Below are 22379 nucleotides of genomic sequence, written 5' to 3' on the forward strand. Positions count from 1 at the left end.
AGGAGGTTTGTTGAAATTCTTATCTGTGTTTTTGAACTGAACTCGGAAGATTGTTCTCTTTTTCATATGTTTTTCTTTTTTCCCCTCCTTGTCTTTGGCTGCAGACTTTTTCTTCACAAACTTGCTCTTCTGCAGAAAATCAATTTGATTCTACTGACAATTAGCCCAGGGAAGCAGAGACTAGTTAGAATAATTATTGCTGGAGGTGTAGGTGGAGGTCTACAAAGCCTAAGGCTAAACAAGAGGAGACAGATTAGAAACAGCTCTTTGGAGTCTCAGAGATGCATAATGTCTGGGCTTGGATAGTTCTTGGATTCTTGGGGAGAACCTGGTGGCAATGGATGAAAAAATGCTGATTATTTTTGTATGTATCTGCATTCATCTAATCCCCTCTCTGCATGCCTTAATTTTATTAAGTGTGTTTGCCAAGTGGTCTTTCCTGTTTAGGGAAAGAAGAACAAAATGTTTAACATAGCATTCCAACAGCAGCACTGTGCTGACTTATCCCAGAATCACTATTCATGGAAACCTGCAATGAGGCTCCTGTAAGCTGTCTGTGGGCTGTCCATAAAGGGCATATCAAGTGCAAGTCAGAATATTAACTGGCCTTTGCCTCTGGTAGCTGCTGTTGTTCAGATCTAGTGCATTCACCTCAGAAGTGTCCTCAATTCTACATGACATACTCTGAAGACAAGGGGTGAGAGTTGGGGAGAGGACTCACAAAAAATGATCTAGACACTGGAAAATAAGCTTTATGAGGTGACTTGTAGGGAGGCCAGTCATTAATCTTATCAAAGAAAAAAGGTCAAGAGGTAATGTGATTGCTGTGTCTAAGTACTTATGTATGGAGAATATATTTGTCAGCAGGAGCCTTTTAATGTCCTATAAAAGGACATGACAAGATCCCTTGGCTAAAGATCGAGGGTAGACAAATCTAGTCTAGAAACAAGTAATCATTACCTGGCTGTCCACATAAATAAATACTGGGACTGTTTACTAGAGAAAGATATAGGAGCTGTATGTTTTTTGAAATGCTGGTAGCTGTATTTCGAGCAATGTGCTTTAAGTATGTTTCTGAGTTACATGTATTTGGGTCTGGAAGGGAAGGAGGAGAGGAAGCTGGACAGGCAGAACTAAGTGATCCTTTCTAGCTTTGGACTTTGCATCTGAAGTGCCTTCAGTTCATTCCTTTCATTCAAGGGCCATTTGAGTGTTCATAGTGGCTGCAAATCTCAAGCAAAGTGATAATTATCTGACACCTTGGAGCATCAATCTGCAGCGGGTCAGGAGAGATCTCTTTTCCTCCTGGACACATGCTTGGCTCTAGCTGCAGTCCTACCTGCCCAAGTGCACCCCCCAAACAAGCGTATGTTCCTTCAGGATGTTGAGGAGAGCCACAGCCTGGGATGGGACAGTGCCTGAGATGATAGATGCAAAGAACCTAGATCTTTGGCTCAACAGCTCTTTATAAAAAGAGAGCCTTTTTAGGAGACATGATTGTGTTCTGTGCTTTACGAGGGCCAGTTCCACTGCCCAGAGTTGTTCTTGCCTCATGGCTACATCAAGAGACCATCTTCTCCTTACCCCTGTGTCACAGGTGAACAGTCTTGACTGTGGGAATTTTGTCAAAATATCAAATATCAACAAAACAAATTATCAAATTAATAATTTAGAATAAATCAGATTATCATGCCTGTTTCTGACGCGTAAACCTTCAGGAACAATCACAGAATTTTACACAAAATACAAATAATGTTAGGGTAAGTTAGACTACAGGTGCATCTTAGGAGCTAGAACCTACATTTTAGTGAATCTAAAAGCTAGACTACAAAATGCCTTACAAGATGTCTGAGATGCCTAAGTACAGAAATGATTCACTTTACAGTAAAAAGGAACCACTGCTGGGAAGCAAAACGTTTTACTTTTGTGAAAACATGGTTTTTTGTTTTTTTTTTTTTTTTCACAATTTATTCAATTTCCTTTTAGTTCAGGAAAGAATTGCTGTCTCTACGATCCTAGTAAACATTTACCTCATAACCTTTATCCACCTGGCTTCATTATAAATTTAGGCAGAAAACGTTTAGCTTTTGTGATCGTTATCTGCCATCACCCGCTATGAAGACTGTTGTACTTTACTGTATTGAACATTACTGGAATTAAGGTTGCAGTTGCAATCTCTTAAAGAAATATCTACTTGCATGGATTTGCAGCTCAATTCTAAGCATTCTGGATAGGAAACATTTAGCTACAGGCCATTATTTAGTTTTTTATTTCTGTCCTTTTCCTTGGGTGTTGAAAATAAAATTTTAAACAGCATAATCTTCTGAAACTATAAACTAAACAGATTGTCTTGGAGCCTTACTGATTTCCCCCCTCTTTTTACTCTTGTCCATCCTCTTACTTCTCTTCTAGCTGAAGTGAGGACCCTTTTCTGTAGTCTGTCAGTGTGAAATAACCACGAGAGTCACTGCAAAGCTGAATGGTAATTAATAATTAAAGATAGATCCAGAGGAATGTATCTATAATGCATTGATTTGTGGGGGGAGGAGTATGTAAGTTGCTTTTTCTTCTTTTTAAAGAACAGCAGGACTTAGCAGCTAGTCTTGATTTTGAACACAAATCTATTTTACAAGCTTCAGATTAAGCTTCTGACTAGTCGTAACGCTGCTCCTGGGTACGGTGAGTTAAGTATTCAGTTTGCAGATCTCTCAGTCCTTGTTCACATTAACCGCTCATGCACAGCCACAGACTGTTAGTATTCTTTGTTCTGAGAAAATAAAAAAAAAAAGAAGGACAACCCTAGGTACCAGGATACTAAAAACAAAACAAAGACTTGCCTAAGCTGTGGTCGGAGACCCTGCACATTTCCCTAAGCTATTTCTCTTAAGGCACTGAGAAGTAAATATTTCTTAGGGACTGACAGTTCTCCAAAGAGCTTAACCCGCTGAGAAAATGGACACTGCTTGAGTCGGGTAGGAACCAAGGAACTGGACTGATGTGTTTGAGCATCTTGTTTTCCCTTCCCGGTTGATGCCCTTCTCTGATAGCACATTTACTGCCTTTTTATTTTATTCATGGGCAATGCACAATATTTCCAAGTATCTGATGATTCCTGTTTTTTTCACTGTAGTCCTCTATGTCCTTTATGTCAATACTCTGGACCTCCTCTTTCTTTTGTTCAAAATTTTTTTGATCATCGTCCTGTTGTGCCTTAGTTAATTAGCGTGACTGATTAAGAGCGATATGTGTTACGTCTCCTCCCTGGGAAATGCACTTCAGGCTGCTCATATTGTGACTTGGGGGAGGGTGAGGGAAGCTACAAAAAAATCACTTCAGGTAAATTGCTGTCTGTTTGTTGTCACAGAAATTAAAGGATGCTTTCACCTCTCCAGACCAGGGAATATGGAGGGGACTTGATTTCTTCCCCTGTTGATAGGGAATCAATGCCCTTGAAATTGCATGGGTTTCTGTGGGTAGCTCTCTGAGCCGGGTGCTTTGCGAATATAGGTGGGAAATCTCTGGACTGAGTTAACACCTTCCAGTGCTGTACTTCAGCGTTTGTAATTTCTGTCTTAGTATAGCAGTAATAACAATGCTGTATTAATTAACTAATACTGTAATGTGTTATGCTTGCTCTTTTAAGTCTCTGAAAGAAATCCTGAGCCATTTTGATCTGTATTTTTCCTATATTGTGCGTAAGAGTTTTCATTGGGATACCATTTGCACGTTTGACTTTTGAAAGTAAAATTTTAGCTGAAATAAACTTTTGTTTCCTTATTTTTGATATTGTTTTCCCTGAAGAATTGTCACAGGAGAAAGAGAGTTCGTTGAAGAATTGGCAGGGTTCCTCCACCCCCCGCCCCAACCTTGATCAGCTTTTGACATGCTTCTGTCTTTAGGAGGTGGCTGAGTAGTCTTGAATGGATGTTTTATTCATTTTATTGTGCCTACAAAATAAAATTCTACAAGCTATTTCTTGGGCTGGATTGAAAGCATCTTTTCCCTTCTACTTGCTGTTGAATAATACAGGCCTACTGCCCTGTCTAAGAAGATAATGGGATTGGGAGAGATTGGAATATTCTTTCTGTGCTGATGAAAAGATATTTTTTATGCAAAAGTGGGGAAATTAAAAGAGTTGAATATTGTTTTAGATGTATGGGTGATGCGTTTTTCCTGTGGCTTTTAATCTTGTAAAATTCTTGCAAAATACAATATTTTTTTAAAAACAAATATACATAGATGATCATGGATAGACATAATAGGTCTGAGGTCTTTTCCAGTAGTCCACCTCTGTCCACTTTCTCTTATACATTGTGAGTGAACTTTCGCTTTAAGGAATGTCTGTTTCGAGAGATCTTCAGAAGTCTAATCCGACTATAGGATAAAAAAGCTTGCATGGTTAAGTATAACCCTAGGTGTTCTCTTTGCGTAGTCTCATGTCCCTTATTACTTGACATTTAAAGCCATAAATTTGTGCAACTACCTCCATTTTGTGGAAAATACAGTGTGGGTGTTTCTCCTATGCCCAGAATGAATGAGACTTTTGCAAATACTGCTTTTATCAAAATTGAATCCTTCCCTTCATGAAAGAAATTTCAAGATCTGATTTACTTTTAATATGTTTAGAATGGGCTTAATCCAGATTCCCATTGGTTTAAACAGACTTTGGATCAAGCTCAAAATAAATGCATGGGTATGGAAGGGTAAGGAGGGAGCAAGAAAAACACCTGCTTGCTAACAATATCAAGCTGAAAAATTGCCGTTTGGTTTGGGCTGTATCCTCTCTACTCTGGTTATTAGTTCCTTTCTGTCATGGCATCAGTTAAACCCCAAACTCCGAACTCAAGAAAAACAGTTTGCGAGAATTAAAAGGTTTAGATTTTTTCCTTTGTTTTGGGATAAGGTAATTTCCATAAGAAAAAGACTATTGACTTATAAACAGAGAAGGCTATGCTGTCAGTTTCAGAAAGACAATATAAATAAAGACAGGCATTTACAATACAAATATAGAACAAACTCATTAGAAAAAAAGATTGGAAAATAAATAGCAGTTTCAGAGAGATGCTCAGTATGATGAAGGACAACAGTAAATGTTATGCATGCTGTACAAAAGTTTTAACTGTTTAATAGCATTAAGTTCTGTAATAAAGTACCTTGGTATGAAACACATCATAGCCATACATGCTATTTTGAAGAAAGGAAATGTGGTTTTTTAGTAGTTACAAAATCTAGTCTGCTGCACCTTCTGAGATGATGCATAGTTACATAAATTTCTTCTAACTACTTCCTCGGATTTCCATTTATTCCTGGGTACAAAGGCAGGTAAGGGGAGAAGTGAATTTTTCCCATGTTGAAAACGTTGACTTTTTGGCACAGTTTATATGACATGTCAGGTAGAACATCTGTGGTATAGAAGCACATAGCTGTACTTCAGGCCTGCTAGCTCTGCAAAGTGTGGGTGCATTGCTGGTAAGTCATGGGTACCAGTGTTAGGGTAAGTGGTTCTGAAGAGATGCAAGGCTTGGGTCTGGGAGCATCATGTATTGGAAAAAAGGGTCCTTGAGGTTAGTGGCACACAGAATTTATATTGTGTCTGTTGGTCCTGCTTCTTGTTTTGTCCTCTTTTTATATGTAGTTTTCTGCTCTGCCTGGACTACTTCTGCAACTCATTTAAGCACGGATTCAACTAGTCTTTCTGAGAGGGTCAAGCTGGAAGTGTAGGTCCTCAGCATGATAAATCAATAGGAAAAAAAGTACTTCCAAAGGACCATTTGGATGTAGGTGGGCAAAACTGATCTCAAAAGGTATCTGTCCCTAGGGGCTGGTATATCCTAAAGTTAGATGGGCTAAATCGAGAGTGATACATCTCTGCCTCCATTTCCCAAATGTAAAATAGACAGTACTACTACCTTATGTAAGAAGCCTGAAATTACTGCATTTCTACCTAAAAAAAGCCATGAGAAGGTGTGTTAGAGATAACTGTTCAAAAGTGTTCTAGGCATGAACTAAAAATATTTTCCTTCCAAGTCTTGTGCTGCGTAACTGTTGTACCTATCCATGTATCTACGAAGACAGAAAAGAGTAGTTCTCCTAACATGAAGAAAGAAGTTCTTAACATATTTCTAAAACAATTGGGGATTACAGGGGAGAGACCAAGCATGAAAAACATCAGTCTCTAAGGGGAGAATTTCACATTAAGAGTTTGTTACTGAAACTGCTTTGCAGCCCTAGCTACAGCCTGCTAAATGCTGACAGGCAAAAACAGTCTCCAAAGAATCTGTCGAATGCCTAAATCTTCGCTGGAGTAAAATAAAGAAATATAGACCTCATTTATCAGGGCCTACAATCTCTTCCTGTTTGTATCTACTTGATCTGAAGGTCATTTAAAATGTATTAGAGGTTTAAGGTTGGAATGCGAGGCTAAGTTGAAGCCTGGATCTAAGATGACCAATTGTGTTAGTAGTCTTCATACTGATTAAACTAAAGCATAGTGTCTGTGTGACAGGACAGTGTTAGCTGGGGATCCAAAATGACGTGACATTGCCTGGTGAAATAGCTATTTCTTTTCACAGATAATGCTGTATAATTCCACTTAGCTTTAATGGCCCCATGGCTATTAAACTAATGAACACCTAGGGCAGAGGCTGGGTGAGGAAATACAAAAAGCTGGCAAAAACTCAGTGCTCACAGATTGGAAACCTACCGGTTTGGCTTTGGACTGAGTGTGGAGAACTCTCCAGTGCTCCCCCAGCCCCTTCCAATGTTTTCTCTGACATATTTGGCCTCTGACCAATTTTCCCAACTGCTCCCAAGCCCTTTCTAATAGTCTCCTAACCCAGCTGGATGTTCCCTCAGCTCCTTTACGCCCTTTCTATTGGCACGGATATGAAGTTTTGCTGCTTCAGGGATAATGCTGAAGATAAATGTGCTTTCATCCTTCTTCCTGTCAAAGGGGGTCTTTCCCAGTATTTTAGAGTAGCTGAATTCTGTTAATGTCATTTGAGGTGTTCCAAATTTATTCTGAATGTGGCCACAGGGAGCAGATGGGCTTGGCATTTGAGAGGGAATGGTCCCCTTTCATAGCATGCTAGGAGCAGTGTTTTGGGACTTCTGCTGAAATTAATTGTTTTAGCAAGATAAGTAGAGATGAAACAGTTAAAATGAAAGGCATTTGTAGAGAGACCAGCTTCCACCCAGTAAAAGGAGGACGAGGGGGTGGCGCTGGGCTTAGTCTGTCCCTCTGCGAAGCTGCAGAGCAAAGAGTCCTTGCTCAAAGAGGCACCCAGGCCCACCCCACTGGGAGCAGGGTCATGCTGGTGGACTAGAGGACTTTTTTTTTAGACAGGACTTGAAGTAACATGCCCAGATATGTTTTGTATTATTCCTGTTTCACTAGGCAACCCCCTGACTTCTTTTTTTTTTTATTTATTTTTTTCTTTCTCACTGTTTTTGTATTTTTGGCCAGGCCTAATTCTGTCTTTGGAGAAGAGCTGTTAAAGTACCCCGTTGCACGTTTGTGCTGTTCAATGCAGCACACATGCTCCGTATTACGAAAAGGTGTGAAACAAGCTTTGCATCTGCCTCTGCTATGTCTCTGGTCCTCTGACTAAAATATTAATCAGCATCACTCTGATGGTCACTATAATGCAAGTGCCTGGATCTTTAGCATGTTTGTCCTGGCAGTACACCTTTCAGGTAGGAGTGTGCTGCTATCCCCTTCTGTAGGTCATGTGGCCATTTTTATCTTTCTCATTTATAAAGAACAAATTCGGGTACCTACAATATTCAGGAAATGTAAAGTTCAGTCCCTGTTCATGATAAGAAGGATATTAAACATTGTGACTGGCTGATCTTGATGCAGTGTCAAAGTCTTTGCTCCCATATACAGTCTTATAAAGCCTCTTTATGACAGGCAGTTAGGTCTTATTTGAACACTGTAAGCCGTTCTCAGAGATAAATAAATGTAATTTTGAGGTTAGTGTAGGTTGATGCAACCTCTGATAAATATGATGTTATCTGGTACAATGATATTTAATCCTGTGGTTCTGGTGAAGACAGAGCGGCTGTGAGGGAGAGTAACCACTATGAACATATCTGCCAACAGCCTTGCGTCAAATGAACGGTCTTCCCAGCTTGTGGTATCCTCTTCAGATGTTTCCATATGTCATGCATAATAATTTCTTTTTTGAAATAAAGAGGATAATTATTTTTATATGGTAATGTTAAAAAAAAAAAGCTCTGGCTTTGAAAAAAGGTTTAGTGATGCAGATTTGGAAGCTCACTTTCAAGTTTTATATTTTACTATTGGACAGTAACACTGCACGACAGGCTGGGAATATTTCACAGACAGCAATTAAAATTTGATCTTTCTTTTCTGGTAGTGAATAGCTATATAACATTGATGACCAAGGTGAACTGCCTATCCATAATACTGGATTACTGAAATATCTGAAGAGAGTGAAGATGCTTTACGTATGTCTTCTATGGATGTCAGCTCTTCTTCATCTTGAATATTCTTGGGAATGGAAAATAATATTCAGACAATAGGTTCACTTCTGCAGGAAGAATTATTCATTCAATTTAGAATACATTATTAGAGGAGATAAGTAAAGCTAGTCTATATTTCAAAAAAATTTACAATTAGGAGCCAAGCCAGACTAGGAAAAAAATATTCTTGCTTCATGCTTTGGAAATTCATTCTCTTGGCATGTTTGCAGATGTGGTTTTAAGAGTTTATAAAATGCTATGTTAAATATTAAAACCTAAGAAATACTCTGTGTAGAAAAAAGCAATGGCAGAAAACTGGAGACTTTTGTGTCAGAGGTGACATTGTTTTGGGCTCTGAAAAATAACAGGAAGTTTAACTGAACAGGTAGTTCAATTGAACATTTTAGACACTGCTTCTCAAGCTGCAGATTTCGTTTAGAATTTTGGATCCTGTAATTCTGTGGCCTTCAAATTGAGTTCCTGTGTGCTTGAGCGAGCTCTGCATCTGCAGCGTGCCCAGAAATCTTGGAGCTGCATCTAATGATTATAGAAATGAGCAGCAACATGGGATATGTTAGAGTAGCAGCAGTCCAGATTGGTTGACCAATTTTACGTGTGCCTTGTTTTTTGAGGACTGACCATTAAAAGTTACAAACACAATAGTCTTGTGCTGATGGGTCAAGCAGTACCACCTAGAAGCCTGTGCTTATCTGAGCAGCCAACTGCTAAAAACTGAAGTAACAGCCCAACTGCCTGAGTTGCAAATTACTGAAGGCTGGAAAATATATTTGGGAAGTATCTTTATTTATATGCTTACCCCATTCTTATATTTTTTTTTGTTTGCCATTGTTCTAGATGGACCTGTGGTATGAAATGGTATGGCTACTTCAGCCATATGACTCTCTCTCTCTCTCTCTCTGTTATATATGATTGAAATCAGTCAGGGGATTTTGCATTATAAGGTAGGGATGAGCAGCCAAAACCACATATATACAATGTACATGCAGTGTCATCACATAAACATAATTTTCTTAGGAGCTTGCACTGAAAATCTGACATTGATTGCTGATGATGTGAAGACTTCTTTCTTTCTGAACTTGGACTGCAGGCTTCTGAAGGCAGTAGGTTATCTTTTTGTTCTGTGTTTGTACAGTGCTAACAGAATATAATCCTGTTCTGTGCTAGATAGTGGATTAAATATATTGGATATCTTAAAATTACTCTTCTGTATAAATGTTTGTAGGGGCAATGTGTAAAGTACTATATTTAAAATGGTTTTGAATCCGGAAGCAATCACAGCCACTGCTTTCAAGAATATGCACTTGTTCAGCTCTTGTGCATAGAAATACCTCTTGGAGAATAGGAATTGGGCCATTATTGTGTCTTGCCTTGAATTATGAAGAAATTCGCTGTACAGAATTATTACTAATGCTCAAGACAAGTGCATTGGTCCGGTCAGTGACTTCATACACAGTAAGTTCTCTCTTCTCCCAATACAATTTAGTTGGAAGAACTATAAATCTAATTCTTTAAGTCTTTCATGTTAAGTCATGGGTTTCTTTTATGAACTTTATTACCAGAGAGGAGTAGAAGGTTATATGGTGAATTCTTAATAGCTTTAGTAGTGGTCTAAATGTCTCCTTTTTCAGCTTTCATCATAACGCTGCAACATAGTAAACCTAAATGCTCTTTTCCCACTTAACGGTTCTCACAGTGTAATCGAATTGTTATGAAGCTGTTAATAGTATTATGGCAGTTGATCCATATAATAAACTTGTGGTAATATATGTTCATATTAATAATATCTTGATTTTTGCTTTTCTTGTAAGAATCTTTGTTTTAAATAGTGAATATAAAAACTAATGTCAACCTTAGCATGATTATTGAAGAGCCTCCTTCTGCAAAAGTGGAAATGGCTCGAGGGATTGGAGTGGTAGGTGGTTGCCTATAATTTGTTAGGGAGTTTTTTGATTATTAGTTGTCAAGGAAGTTTTGGAAATACAGGGGGTGATGGTGATGAATTAATAGGCTAGAACATCTTGATCTCCCTGAAATAGTTACAGTTTACAGTGAAATGGTTATAGTTTAATAGCTGAAAAGGTGCGTTAGGCTGTGTTCTTGAACAAAACAGCAGCTTATGTTCCAGTCATTCAGAGTTATTAAGTGCCTGTTCAAGTGACTCTCATAAACACTTCTTTTGATTTCAGTGGGTTCATTCACATGAATTAAATTAGGCAGATGCTAAAAAGTTTGCAGAAACTTGAGTCTGTCTGTGTAGTATATTTTCCTGGTAGCTCTGGCTACCCAGAAGTATTTACAGCTCTCACCTTCTAATAAACTTGGGAAAACACAAAGCTTGCAATCATACTTGCAATTATGCGTTTGAAAGTATGAGTCTTTTGCTATTAAACTTCTGAATAGATGCCAAAAAAAAAATTACTTCAAATCACAAATGGCATAGGTCAATAAAGCCTAATCCTTAAGAAACTCCATGTAGATAGAAAAAAAAAAAACCCCAACATTCTGTTAAGAATGGTCCGTGAAAGAAAACATCATGGATGCAGCATGGAAAAAAAAAAAAAAAGATTTTTTTTTTTTCCCCATAAGCGAGTGTTTATAAAAAAGAGTTGGATCTTAGCAAATCCTTCGCAGAAAAGGAAGAAAACCCAAAGATAAAATGTAAACACCAGGGAAAGTGATTGATCTAGAATTCATTCCTTTTTCCTTTCTCGCTCCTCTTAGCTGACATGGTGATAAAAATCGAGGATTAAAATGGGCTTCTACAAAGCCAAAATTTTGTAAGAAAATTATTAAAAGCACATTGTATCTCTTAAAGTGAACTTTTGCTCTTTTTGGTTCAGCCTTTCTGCAAGCAAAAGAAAAGAAGAGGAGGAAAAACATAGATCATTCTAATTTTAATTATTCATGGATAATAATATCTGTAGAATTTTCCATTTTTTTTCCCTGTCAATCATTCACTGAAAACCTAGTGTATTCCTGAAGACAGGTCTACATCTAGAAAGTATTACAGAATCACAGACTGGTAGGGGTTGGCAGGGACAACCTCTGGAGATCATCTAGTCCAACTCCCTGCTAAAGCAGTCTCACCTAGAACAGGTTGCGCAGGATCATGCCCAGGCGGGTTTGAATATCTGCAGAGAAGGAGACTCCACAGCCCCTCTGGGCAGCCTGTTCCAGTGCTCTGCCACCCTCCGAGTAAAGCTTTTTTTGGTCAGAAACTGCTACAACTCTTTTGTTTGGAGGACAGTTTTGAGCTGAAACTACCGTAACAGTGAGAATCCGCCCAGGCAGGAACTAAGTTATGGAAGTTGGGGAATGGCATGGGAGAATCAAAGTTCATTCTGTGCACCCCAGTGCCCACCACCAACCCCCCCCCCCCCCCCCAAAAAAAAAAAAAAGGTGGGAGGAGGATGAAAAAGAGGTAAAGAATTTTCTGAACTTGGAAGGTCTCACAGCCTAGACAAATTGACCAGAGTTACAGTTGTTGCTTCTACTGAAAACTTACTTCCAATGCACTTTGCAGATGACTTTTGGAATTCTAAGGGATTTATCTTCCATACCTTGGCCCATACAGAGAAATACTGGCCAACTCTGACATTATGGAGAGGTCAAGGGCTTTAGTAAAGAGGCAGCTTTTTAGAGCACTAATTTTGTGGCAACAGCTGGAAGTTTTCATTTCCCTTTTTTCCTTTTTTATTTTAAATCTATACAGTGTGGCATGGTTGGCATATGCCTGTCATGTAGTATCAAAACAAAGCAATTTCTTGGAAAGAAAAGAGTGAAATATTGTATCCTGAATTCTATGCGGGGAACCTGGAGTTTATTCTAATGTTCCTGAAGGGAGGTGAAACTGCAGTGGTCTGCCATCTCGCTGCGAAGAGGCAGAAGGTGCTGGGATCAGAGCAAGCAGTAGAAGGGTAATGAGAAAGCTGTAAGGTGCAGTAAGGACTGCTCCTAAGAGAAGTCTGTGATGCTCAAATACTGCACAAAACATCTGTACCGGACATCCATGTCTTTATTTTGGACCAAAATGTGTTATGTATTTTTACTTGTATTTTACTTAAAACTCCCAATCAACCAAAATTCTGTGAAGAAGGAATGCCTAGGGACCTTTGTTTCAGGGCAATGAAAGTAGAAGGGATACATTTCTTAGGTATATTTGTCTAGAAGCACCACCAGGTGCTCGTAGATCCCTAGCATGCGACAGTGAATTACTGTTCCCACCTCTGTTGACATACTCTGGGGACTAACTCAAAGAACTGTAGGTGAATTTAAGATGAGCTGGTTTAAAATGGTTTCATGAGTCTCCTCATAAAATAGGAGGCTGGGTGGACTAGGACATCTCTAGGTAACCCTATAAATCCTTTAAATAAAGAATTTCCTAAATCTATTTCTCCTTCATTGCCTACATTTATTTTAGCTATATAATAATATTACAAAAAAGCTAAATTTATTTTAGCTCTCCATGACTGATGGTAGTGTGAGCTGGTTAAGAATCATGCCCTTGATCACTACTCAGTTGCTGTTGTGCTTCAAGCCTCTCCCCATCTACAGGCCACTCAAGTGCTTTCACTAGGACAGCCAGGTGTGCGAACCATAGGCTTCAATCCAACCTGTAAAATCCTTGTAGTTATGGAGTCCCATTGAAACGAAATCAGTGAAACAGGGCTCTGCTCTTAGAAACGACACAAAGAATCCAGAGATCCTGAAGGCTTTTATGTTTTTATTGTGAAATGATTCCTCCTGTTCTTTGGATCTGTTTATTAATTGAGAAAGAACATCATTATGGTTGCCAGGATCACTATTTGACCTGTAAAGATGCCCACAATCCAGAGGACAATGCTGTAAAATCTATTAAATAGCTGACCTACATTTTTCGGATATTGGGACGAAATCCACTGGTGTGGTTGAAATAGTGGTCAGCCCCCTGGCAGCCTCATATTTCTTAAGCTGTGACGGAAATCTGTTAACAGTGTTTAGGAATTCAAAGATGGCTTATTATGGCTTTGTTTCTCCTACTTAGTCATTCTCCCTACTTCTGAAATGCAAAATAAGGTATTTTAATTTTTAAATGAATTTACCAGCTGTAGTGGAAAATACTGACGTCTGTGTTACAGAGCTGTGACTCAGATTAAGGCACCAATCCTGCAGTGTAAATAAGACATGTTATTGCTTCTGGCTGCTCCCCGATGCAGTTTGCAGTTACCTGAAAGCCATTCATTTAAAGTGTGTGGAACAAGGGTTTCTGATTTGATGTGTGCATGCCCGAGGTGAACTATGGCTAGCAAGCGGTATAGTGAGCCCACCCCTTGTTCCTGAAAGTGGTTAACACTTAGGACAGGTGCTGAGTTACAGAAATGGCTTATCTGGAAGGTGCTTTCTTGATCCTTGCCATAGAGGTTAAGTTCAAAGCAGGTGGACTGAGGGTAACCCAATAGGATCTTCTGTGTGTGACAGTAACCACTTTAATTCAGGCATGAAACATCAGGCTTACCCCGTGGCAGGGTGGCTCCAACAGACATTGCTGAAAATCATCTGAATTTTAAAAGTTATGGTTGTAGGATGTACAGGGATGAAAAAAGTTGGCTCACCAAGCTGAGGATTCAGTCTCTGGTTCTGCCTGAATGTAAGGAAACAAAGTGTAATCTCTTACATCTTTCAATATTTTCTTTCTTATTTTCATGCATTCTTGTATCTCGTAAAAAACCCCTAAAACCTCCCGGGTCAGTTTTTGTGGCCTAAGAGGAATTTCCGTTGTTCAGAAAAGCATGATCTGAAACTTTTTCCTTGATAATTGGAGCCAATAGATGCTCCCAGTAGTGAAGTTTCTTTCTTTTTCTCCTTAATTGCAAGCACCAGCAGAAAGCTGTAGTTAAGACACTGACAATAGAATAAATAGCTGACCTGACGGAGCGTGCTTGGGCTGTAGCCAGGAATCTCATCAGTAGATACTCTCTCCTTTGGGAAATGGTTCTTTCTCTTGGCTTTGTAAGTCTTGTAGTAACCTTTTTAAAAGTAAAACATTTTATTTTTTTTTCATACACTATTTTAAACTGAACCTTTATTTTTATAGATCATCAAATTCCAACAAAATGGTCTTGTAGATTGTGACCCTTTTGAGAATAGGAGAGAATAATACTGTTTGTGAATTATGGATTAGTTCTGCTTTTACTTATATCAATATACATCCAGGAATACGTGTCGTGAATTTATTAGGTTTAGATAACCCTGAGTGAGACTGGTATTATAGCTCACTTCTGTAAAATGTTGTGTGTTTTCCAAAGTGCCATGTACATAACACCCATGGTCTGGAATTCTGTTATCTTACAAGCTTCAGCATACAGAGACTGCAGCATAAATGCATCGTTGGCTTATTAATTATCTGAATAATCAAAGTGAATGCCTACAGTTACTGTTTGCTGGAGATTTCATCTGGTGGTCTAGAGCAGAGGAAGTGCCAGCGAAATAACAGCATGCTCCAAACTGTTGGACACTGAAGTAGACCCCGCATTAAAGAAAGCCAACAGCTCTACAAGGGACCAGAGGTTCTTCCCATTCTACCTCTGTGGGGTTGCTATGGGAACATGGGTATAAGAACCATTAATATGGACTGGCAGCAAGTGAAGGAAATCTGTTTTGTGTTATCTAAATATAAATCATAGCATTCAGCTTGATACACCAGTCATGGACTAGTGCTTTATGTTGTTTGACCAGTGAATTTGTTGGATGTTGAGTGAATGGAAGGTGTTTCTTGCTGACTCTTCCTGTAGGCTGAAGATGTTTTGTGGATGAAATTTATTTGTGTATTTTGTTGGCTGTTGGTGACGTAGATGACTAATTTACAGAGCACAGAGGTGCTTCTCGAAGTAAAAAAAAAAAGTGGTAACTTCTAGGAAAAAAATCTGACAGACATGAAAGTTGGATTTCTGATCATTACACTTTGGATTAAAAAAAATAAATAAAAATGGCTGTAGATGTCCAAGAAAGCTGGCTTCTAAATTTAAACTAGCCACCAGATTGGTGCTTCCTACTGAGCAAGTCATACAAATTACTTGGGGGCTGTCATGTGGTGGGGGGATTTATGTGACTATTTCAACGACTCTGCTTATGTGAAATGGGCAATCTTTCACAAAGTCACCAGGTTTGCAGAAAACTTTGAGTGCTGAAATCACTCTTCTCAGAAATAGAAAGGAAAAAACCCAGTCTAAGAGCAAAACTGGTTAAGAGGTAAAACCAAAGTGAGATACAGTTCAGATTTTCAGGAGCCTCTCTTTTGCATTCACTAGAATAATGCTGCCCATGATCAACAACTGTTTTTTTATATCAGTTTACTTATATAAATATATTTATTCTCCTTTTCTTTTTAGGTGATCCTGATCCTTACCAAGTATTATCATACTGACATGGGGAAGGTGCTGGAGAGCTCTTTGTGGAGGTAAGTTCTCTGCTTTTGCTATAACCTTCCCCCCCCTCCCTATCTTCAGAATATGTCCGTCTCTTTTCCCTTTCCAAACTGCTGATGAGTTGAGTTGATAGCTGATTAATGCTAATATAGCAAGATTATAGAGATCTTCATCAGCTCTTACTCCTCATCCTTAAATGCAGTTCCTGCAGTTGAATAAGAGTTTGAAATGAGTTTTAACAGTAGAGGCAAACAATGGGAGAGCGTATATGGTACCTTGCTGATGCCACTTTGCAAGACACCATTCTTTTCCTTTTCTTACAAATTTTGCATCAAAGTTACTTGAAAACTTTGAAATACTTACTGTATTGAGATGCGTCTGTTGGGAGTTCTTGCTGCTCCTGAGTACTATATTGAGGTTAGTAAATAATCCTGATTTGGAAGCAGTCATAATTGGATGAAATGTGATACCAGTGCAGGTTATAGTGTGTCTTATGACAACTGGGAATATGTAGTAATCCAAATAATTTTCTCAATTGCTTCTCATTTCCTTAACACTCGTGAATTAAAATATCAATATGCGTGTTGCCTGTGTGTGCACAAATTGCACAAGACCAGGGCTAGGGTGAGGCTATGTTACACTAGTCATACTGTTACCTTGTCATGTGTTAATTTTGTTTTTCTAAGTGGGCTTTTTGTGCTCTGATTTTCTGTGTATCTGTACAAGTCTTCCACCACAAATTTTTGCTAGACCTGTTATGTATGCTTCAGAAGTGAAAGTATTTCACTTTTATCAATTAATATAATATTGCTCCAATGTTTGCTATGCTAGTTTTGCTGGGTTATCTGCAGCAGTAGAAATATTCTTGAAATAGTCTGCTGGGATATCTAAATAGTTGTTATAAATGACAGGAGATTTATTTGAGGGGTCTTCTGTGAAATTCTTATGTAGCCCATAAGCTTCAGGTCTAGAAACAAATGGGTTATCTAATACCTTGTGGCTTAGGTACTTGTAAACTTCATACTGTCCCAATAGCTTGTATGGGGACTCAATGTTCATCTGTGTGTGTAAGGGAGCTTTACAGAGACAATCCAAGAAAAGGAGCGGGCAAGGGAATAGGGAGTGGGAAAAGTCTGTGACCAGGACACGCTGCAAACCGGCCTTGTTGGTTGTTTTGAAGAGGCTGCATTGTTTTAACCTTGTGGGATTTCTCACAGTGACCTTGTTGTCATACTAGTCTCTGAATAGTACAGTCTGGCCGGGGCGGTGGTCCAGTGCAGCACAGGAGCATTTTCAAGTAAAAACACACTTCTAGTCATAAAAAGAGGGTGTTCAGGAAAGAAAGATCAAATAGAGGCTGCTTAGTATTGGCTCAGGATTGGCCTTTTTAGGGCTATGATTGTTCATTTGTGATTATCCTTTAAACTTACAAGATGTGACATTAATTGCACATTTGTTTCTGTTTTAATTTTTGTCCAACATCTTGTGCAAAGAAGGCAACCAAATGGCAATTTGGATACTCCCATAGTTGCGTCAGCACACATTGCCTTCCTGTTATATGCCCCTGGCCTATACAACATGTGCAATATGTTTCAAGTTTTGCTCTCCACGCTTCAGTGTAATCTATCATAGAAGTCTTTTAAGCTTATTCAGTCAGACTTTTCAAAATAAACTCTCTGCTCTTTCAAAATAAACATAAAACAGGCTTCAGATAATGTTGCTTTCTTTTGAGAACATAAACACTTTAAACAAGGTCATTCAGACCTCACTGACAGCTGGTGTGAGGAAGAACTGGTGTGAACTGCATTCAAATAAAAGTGATGCTAGCATGCATCATAGGGAAATCAGGCCCTTTTACTTGCAAGTAATAGATGTACCAGATGCTTTGGTTGTTTATAAAACTAGGATGGAAAAGCTGAAAGAAGCAAGTGCTTAAGATTATTAGCACTTGGGCCAGGGGTGGTAGCTGATCCATCTCTAGGTATGTTCTGCTCTGGGCTCATCTCCTTCCCCTGTCTCTGTCATAAAAGTGGTATGTGCGGTTGTGAGACTGGGGAGTTAAAATGTACCTGGATCTGGAAAACCACAAATGGCACTAACTGGTGCAAAAATATGAAATAGTGCCCCTCTCTGTTGAAGTGTAGCTCATTATTTGTCCTCAATAAAATAAAAATAAATATGGAACGAAACTGTCCATGAAGTCAGGGAACTTGTGTGTTTTTCTCTGTGTAAAGTGGTTGGGTGTAAATTGCTGAAACTCCGTGCTTGCTGATGGAGCCAGGCTGTTGTACTCGCATTGGCAGCCTGCCCTGAATGCACAAGGTATATATTTTTAAACTTTTTTGTTTGATTCTCTTTTGTATTCCTCTCATTTGCGTCAGAACAAATACATAGTAAAACAGGTGTGAAAAATGGTATAGGATTTTTTGTCAGGAGACAAAAACCATTAATCTTTCTGAGGTTTCTATGTCCTGGTGGGAATGGATTCTGTCCGGTTATTTCCTGAGTTAGTCCGATGTTTTTCTACTTCCTATCTTGCCCGGCTAGATCATACCAGACACTTGATATTCTCTAAGTCTCTAGGTGAAAATAAACTTGTTTTATAACCTGATCAGTCCCCACCAGGTTAATTTTCTAATGTTGTTAACCTCCCACTTTTATCTTGCCAATCAGTAAATATTATCCTAGCCTGGCATTTATTAGTTCTTTTGTTTCTTGAAACTGCATCTTTCTTTTCTTGCTTGAAAACATATTTCGTCTTTGTCTCTCTTTCTTTTTCTCCCATCACTGAAAATAATTTTTTTTTTTCCTTGCTTAGTGGAACAGGGAGTGAGAAGGGAAGGGTGACTCAGTGGTCCAGTGATGCTTATTTGTTCTTAATGACCTTGGAGTTGCAGTCAGGCTTTTAAGAGTAAGGCAAACGGTGGGGAAAAACATCGTTCGGGAGTACGTGCTGGGGGAGAGGCTTTATGCAAAGAAGATAAATTTTTTGGAAGTGGATCTAGATGACGAATTTCTATGCCTCTGCAGAGCATTGTTAATTTGTGTAGGTAATTTATGCCTGCCCACACAAGTCAAGTTACGGGATTGGAAGGCCTAAATTTTAATTACCTTGGAATTTTTTTTATTGTTGAATAAACAGGGAAAATGGTGCTTGATAATGAAAGTCTTAACAACTTTTTTACTAGTAGCAGCCATGTCTGATTACACTGAAGAGTTGGAGGCATAAATCTCAGTGGAAGCATATAGTTAGAAAACACCAGGGTGTGCTTCTCCAGTCAGCTATTTCTGATACTTTGCTAATTTGCTTATTAATTAATTGTTAAAGTTGGGGTAAATTATATAGTTATTTGACTCAAAATAAGGTAGGGAAATAAACAGAGATGACATTGGTTGCCTCTAGAATATAAATTAAAATAACTTATTGAGAAGAAACAGAGGATTGTTTTCAGGTTTATTTTTAGAGTTTCTAAACTGCAGTACATATTGGGAATACAGGTTGGTTGTCCTATTAGTCCACATTAGCATAATGAAAAAACTGACACTGTGACTAAAACTTAAAATTCAGGTACTGAAATTGTCTTCACAAATTGTGCATACATTGAAGATACTTGGCATGCTAGTGCTGTTCCTGTCGGAGTCCATGCACATCTTCATCCAGCATGTTTACAGTATGAAGGAGCTGAATCAAACAGACCATTTAGGATAATAGATACTTGAGTATGTGTTTTCATATGCTTTATGGACCAGTTTGTGCATAAATATGTAGGTGCACATATTTTACAGCCTCAGGTGCCTGCTTGCATACGTTGCATGCCTGCAGCTTTAGATACATGTATTTGAATCTTACAATCAAATATTTTAACTTTGAATTCGTAGCCAGTAAGAAATTAAAGCTAATACTTATTTGTATAATTAATCCTCATAATGTCTCTTGGAAATTTTTTATTATTATTATTACTACATTTTATACATGGGACAACTGAGATGGTAACTGATTGCTGAAGGCTATGCAGTGACTCAGCGCTGTATGGCCATGGAATTAACTTCCAACCCTGTGCTTCCAACCCTGGCTCAGAGTCCTATTTCTGGTATGCATGCACCCTTCCCCTTCTTAGCTCAATCTAAGCAATGAATAATAGATGCTGCTGATGATTACTAATAAAGTTTTGATTGCATATTATCAAGCCGTAATGATATGGTAGTGCTAAAGCAACATGCTGTGTAATTGCCATTGTTCCCAATGGCATCACCATGTTGTTATTGCTTCACCACAGCAAAACAAACGGCAATATTTGATGATAACTGCAGTGTTAAATCCTTGTAGCATTGCAGGCTGGGTAGGCCTGTTTTCAGAGATGTTGGGATATTTTGCCCCATGAACTGCTAGATGAAGAAACAGACTTCCCTGCCAGCTTAGATATGGTTGGATATCCAGCTGAACTCCCTGGGACTCCTTACTCCAAATGCAGCCTGAGGAGGGAGCGAAGTCGCAGCTCTGTGCAAGGAGGTTGTGAGTCCAGGTCAGTTCCTGGGCAGCTGGAGGTAAGAGCAATTGGGTGAGCCTCACAGACAGCATGAGACTTGACAAAGCTCAAGCAGTCAGGAAAACTTATCTTTGCTGGCACAGCTGTTTCTATCTGCAAAAAGCCATGTGTTCAGAGCAAGACGTGTTTGTACAAGACCACTGGCTGTCAGTAGCGATCAGTGCACAGTGACCACGTGGTGCTTTGGGCATTTACACAAAGGTGCATGCCTGCACTAAGGTTAAAATCCAGGGTACAAAGAGGAGATACTTTTGATAGAGATGCAGTGAACAACATACCACTCAGGAAAGTAAAATTTCCAGACCTTGTGTGACTCACAGAGTGCGAGAAAATGAGTATGAGCGTTTGTTTCTGAACTCTTTGGGCTTGTAGGTGAAACTCATTTCACCTGTTTCCTGAAATTAATTTAAAATGCAAATACAGGATCTGGTGCCCCAGTGAAATTCTTTCTTCGTGGGAAGTGCTGCTTAATAAGTGAGCAACTGTATTCTGCAGCAACTTGCACTTCCAGATGGTCTTATGTTGTGGTTCTGTTTTGAAAAGTGACTTTGTAGAAATGGCCCCAAGGGATGGAGTTATTGAGCCTGTGATTTCCGTATCAAATTTGCTCTCTTTGCAAGTAAAAACAAACAAAAAAAAGAAGTGGCTTTCTAATTATTAGCCCAGCAAACTCAGCTTGGGAGCAAATGTCTAGCTGTGCTTTCTTTGGCTAATGCATCATCCTGAGTAATGCAGGTTCTACAATCAAAATAGATTGCTCTCAATTATACGTGTGCAGCTCTTTAGTCCTCCTATTATATCCTTATTTACATCTGGTCCACTGTGAAGAGGTTTTGGACACTACTGTTGAAAAGGCAGTCCTACAATTAGAATTTTCTTTCTGTTATTGAACAACAGACTTTTATGCTCTCTTTGATCATATTTCCATATTCACCTAATAGCATTACAAAGACTTTCATTATCTTTGCTGCAATTTCTGTCTTGCTAACAGTGCATTATTATGAGTTGAATTGTGCAGGAAAGTCTCTGTTTTAAATTTATTTTTGACATTTAAAATGAGCTGTAAAACCATAGTTAGAAAGTGAATGTAGTGGATTTCAGACTATCAGCAATGTTTTATTATGGGTATCAGGTAAGAAAAATACATGAAAGACAAAGGAAATGAAAGGAACATGTCTTGACAAATCTTGGGATGTGCAAGATATTGAAGAGATGATTTTGATGTAGGGACCTAAAGGGTGCCGATGTTGCAGTGTGCTTCTGTAGCGCATGCTCTAAGGGACACACGACCACCGTAGTCTTTCCTAAGACCAGGACCCATCACATTGGCCATAACCTTGCTGATACCTTGGTGCTGCACTCGTCACGTGTTTTGGCTATGGTGTTTACCCATTCAATAAAGGAATGGACTTTGGTTGTGGATGTTGGGAACCATTCTCTGAGTCATGAGCTGTAGACCCCTCTGAAGGAGATGTCATTTAAATGGCTCTCCAGGGCATGGGGCTTAGCTTGGGGAGGTCCTTTTATAGTCTGTGTTACCATAATAGCATTTTAAAAATGTTTTTGCGTCTAGTGTGTATGAAGTTCTGAACTGAACACAAATAAATCCTACAAGCAAGTAAAAGTTACCAAAGTTGTCTATCCAAAATTCTTAACTGAATATCTGTTGCTCACAGATGAGAGCCTGTGTCATAACTTTCAACTCTTCAACAGGTCCGAGTGGTGATGATGATTTCGAATGTTTACATGTTTCTACACTAGTTTGTAAATACACAAAGAATATGACATATGGATTAAGAACCAGTTAGAAAGCTGTGATTTATAGTTAGGAAAAGGCTCTTGATTGCAGTGTGCTTGTGTTTTTTGGAGCTAGTTGCAGCGTTGCTGCTGAGCATGTTAAATGTATCTTGGAGCATGGAAA

General features: G+C 38.8%; 1 protein-coding gene across 2 annotated transcripts in view; it reads left to right on the forward strand.

Moving 5' to 3' along the window:
• SORCS2 (sortilin related VPS10 domain containing receptor 2) overlaps positions 1–22379 on the forward strand; it is a 571536-nt gene that overhangs the window by 173350 nt on the left and 375807 nt on the right. For both annotated transcript variants that reach the window (XM_086463685.1, XM_086463683.1), the window contains exon 2: positions 15876–15943. In XM_086463685.1, coding sequence (XP_086319811.1) covers positions 15876–15943 — 68 coding nt within the window. The remainder of the gene's footprint in view (positions 1–15875; positions 15944–22379) is intronic.

Source organism: Leptosomus discolor, chromosome 4 (genome assembly GCF_034619465.1).
Source record: "Leptosomus discolor isolate bLepDis1 chromosome 4, bLepDis1.hap2, whole genome shotgun sequence".
In the NCBI taxonomy this organism is placed as follows: Eukaryota; Metazoa; Chordata; class Aves; order Leptosomiformes; family Leptosomidae; genus Leptosomus; species Leptosomus discolor.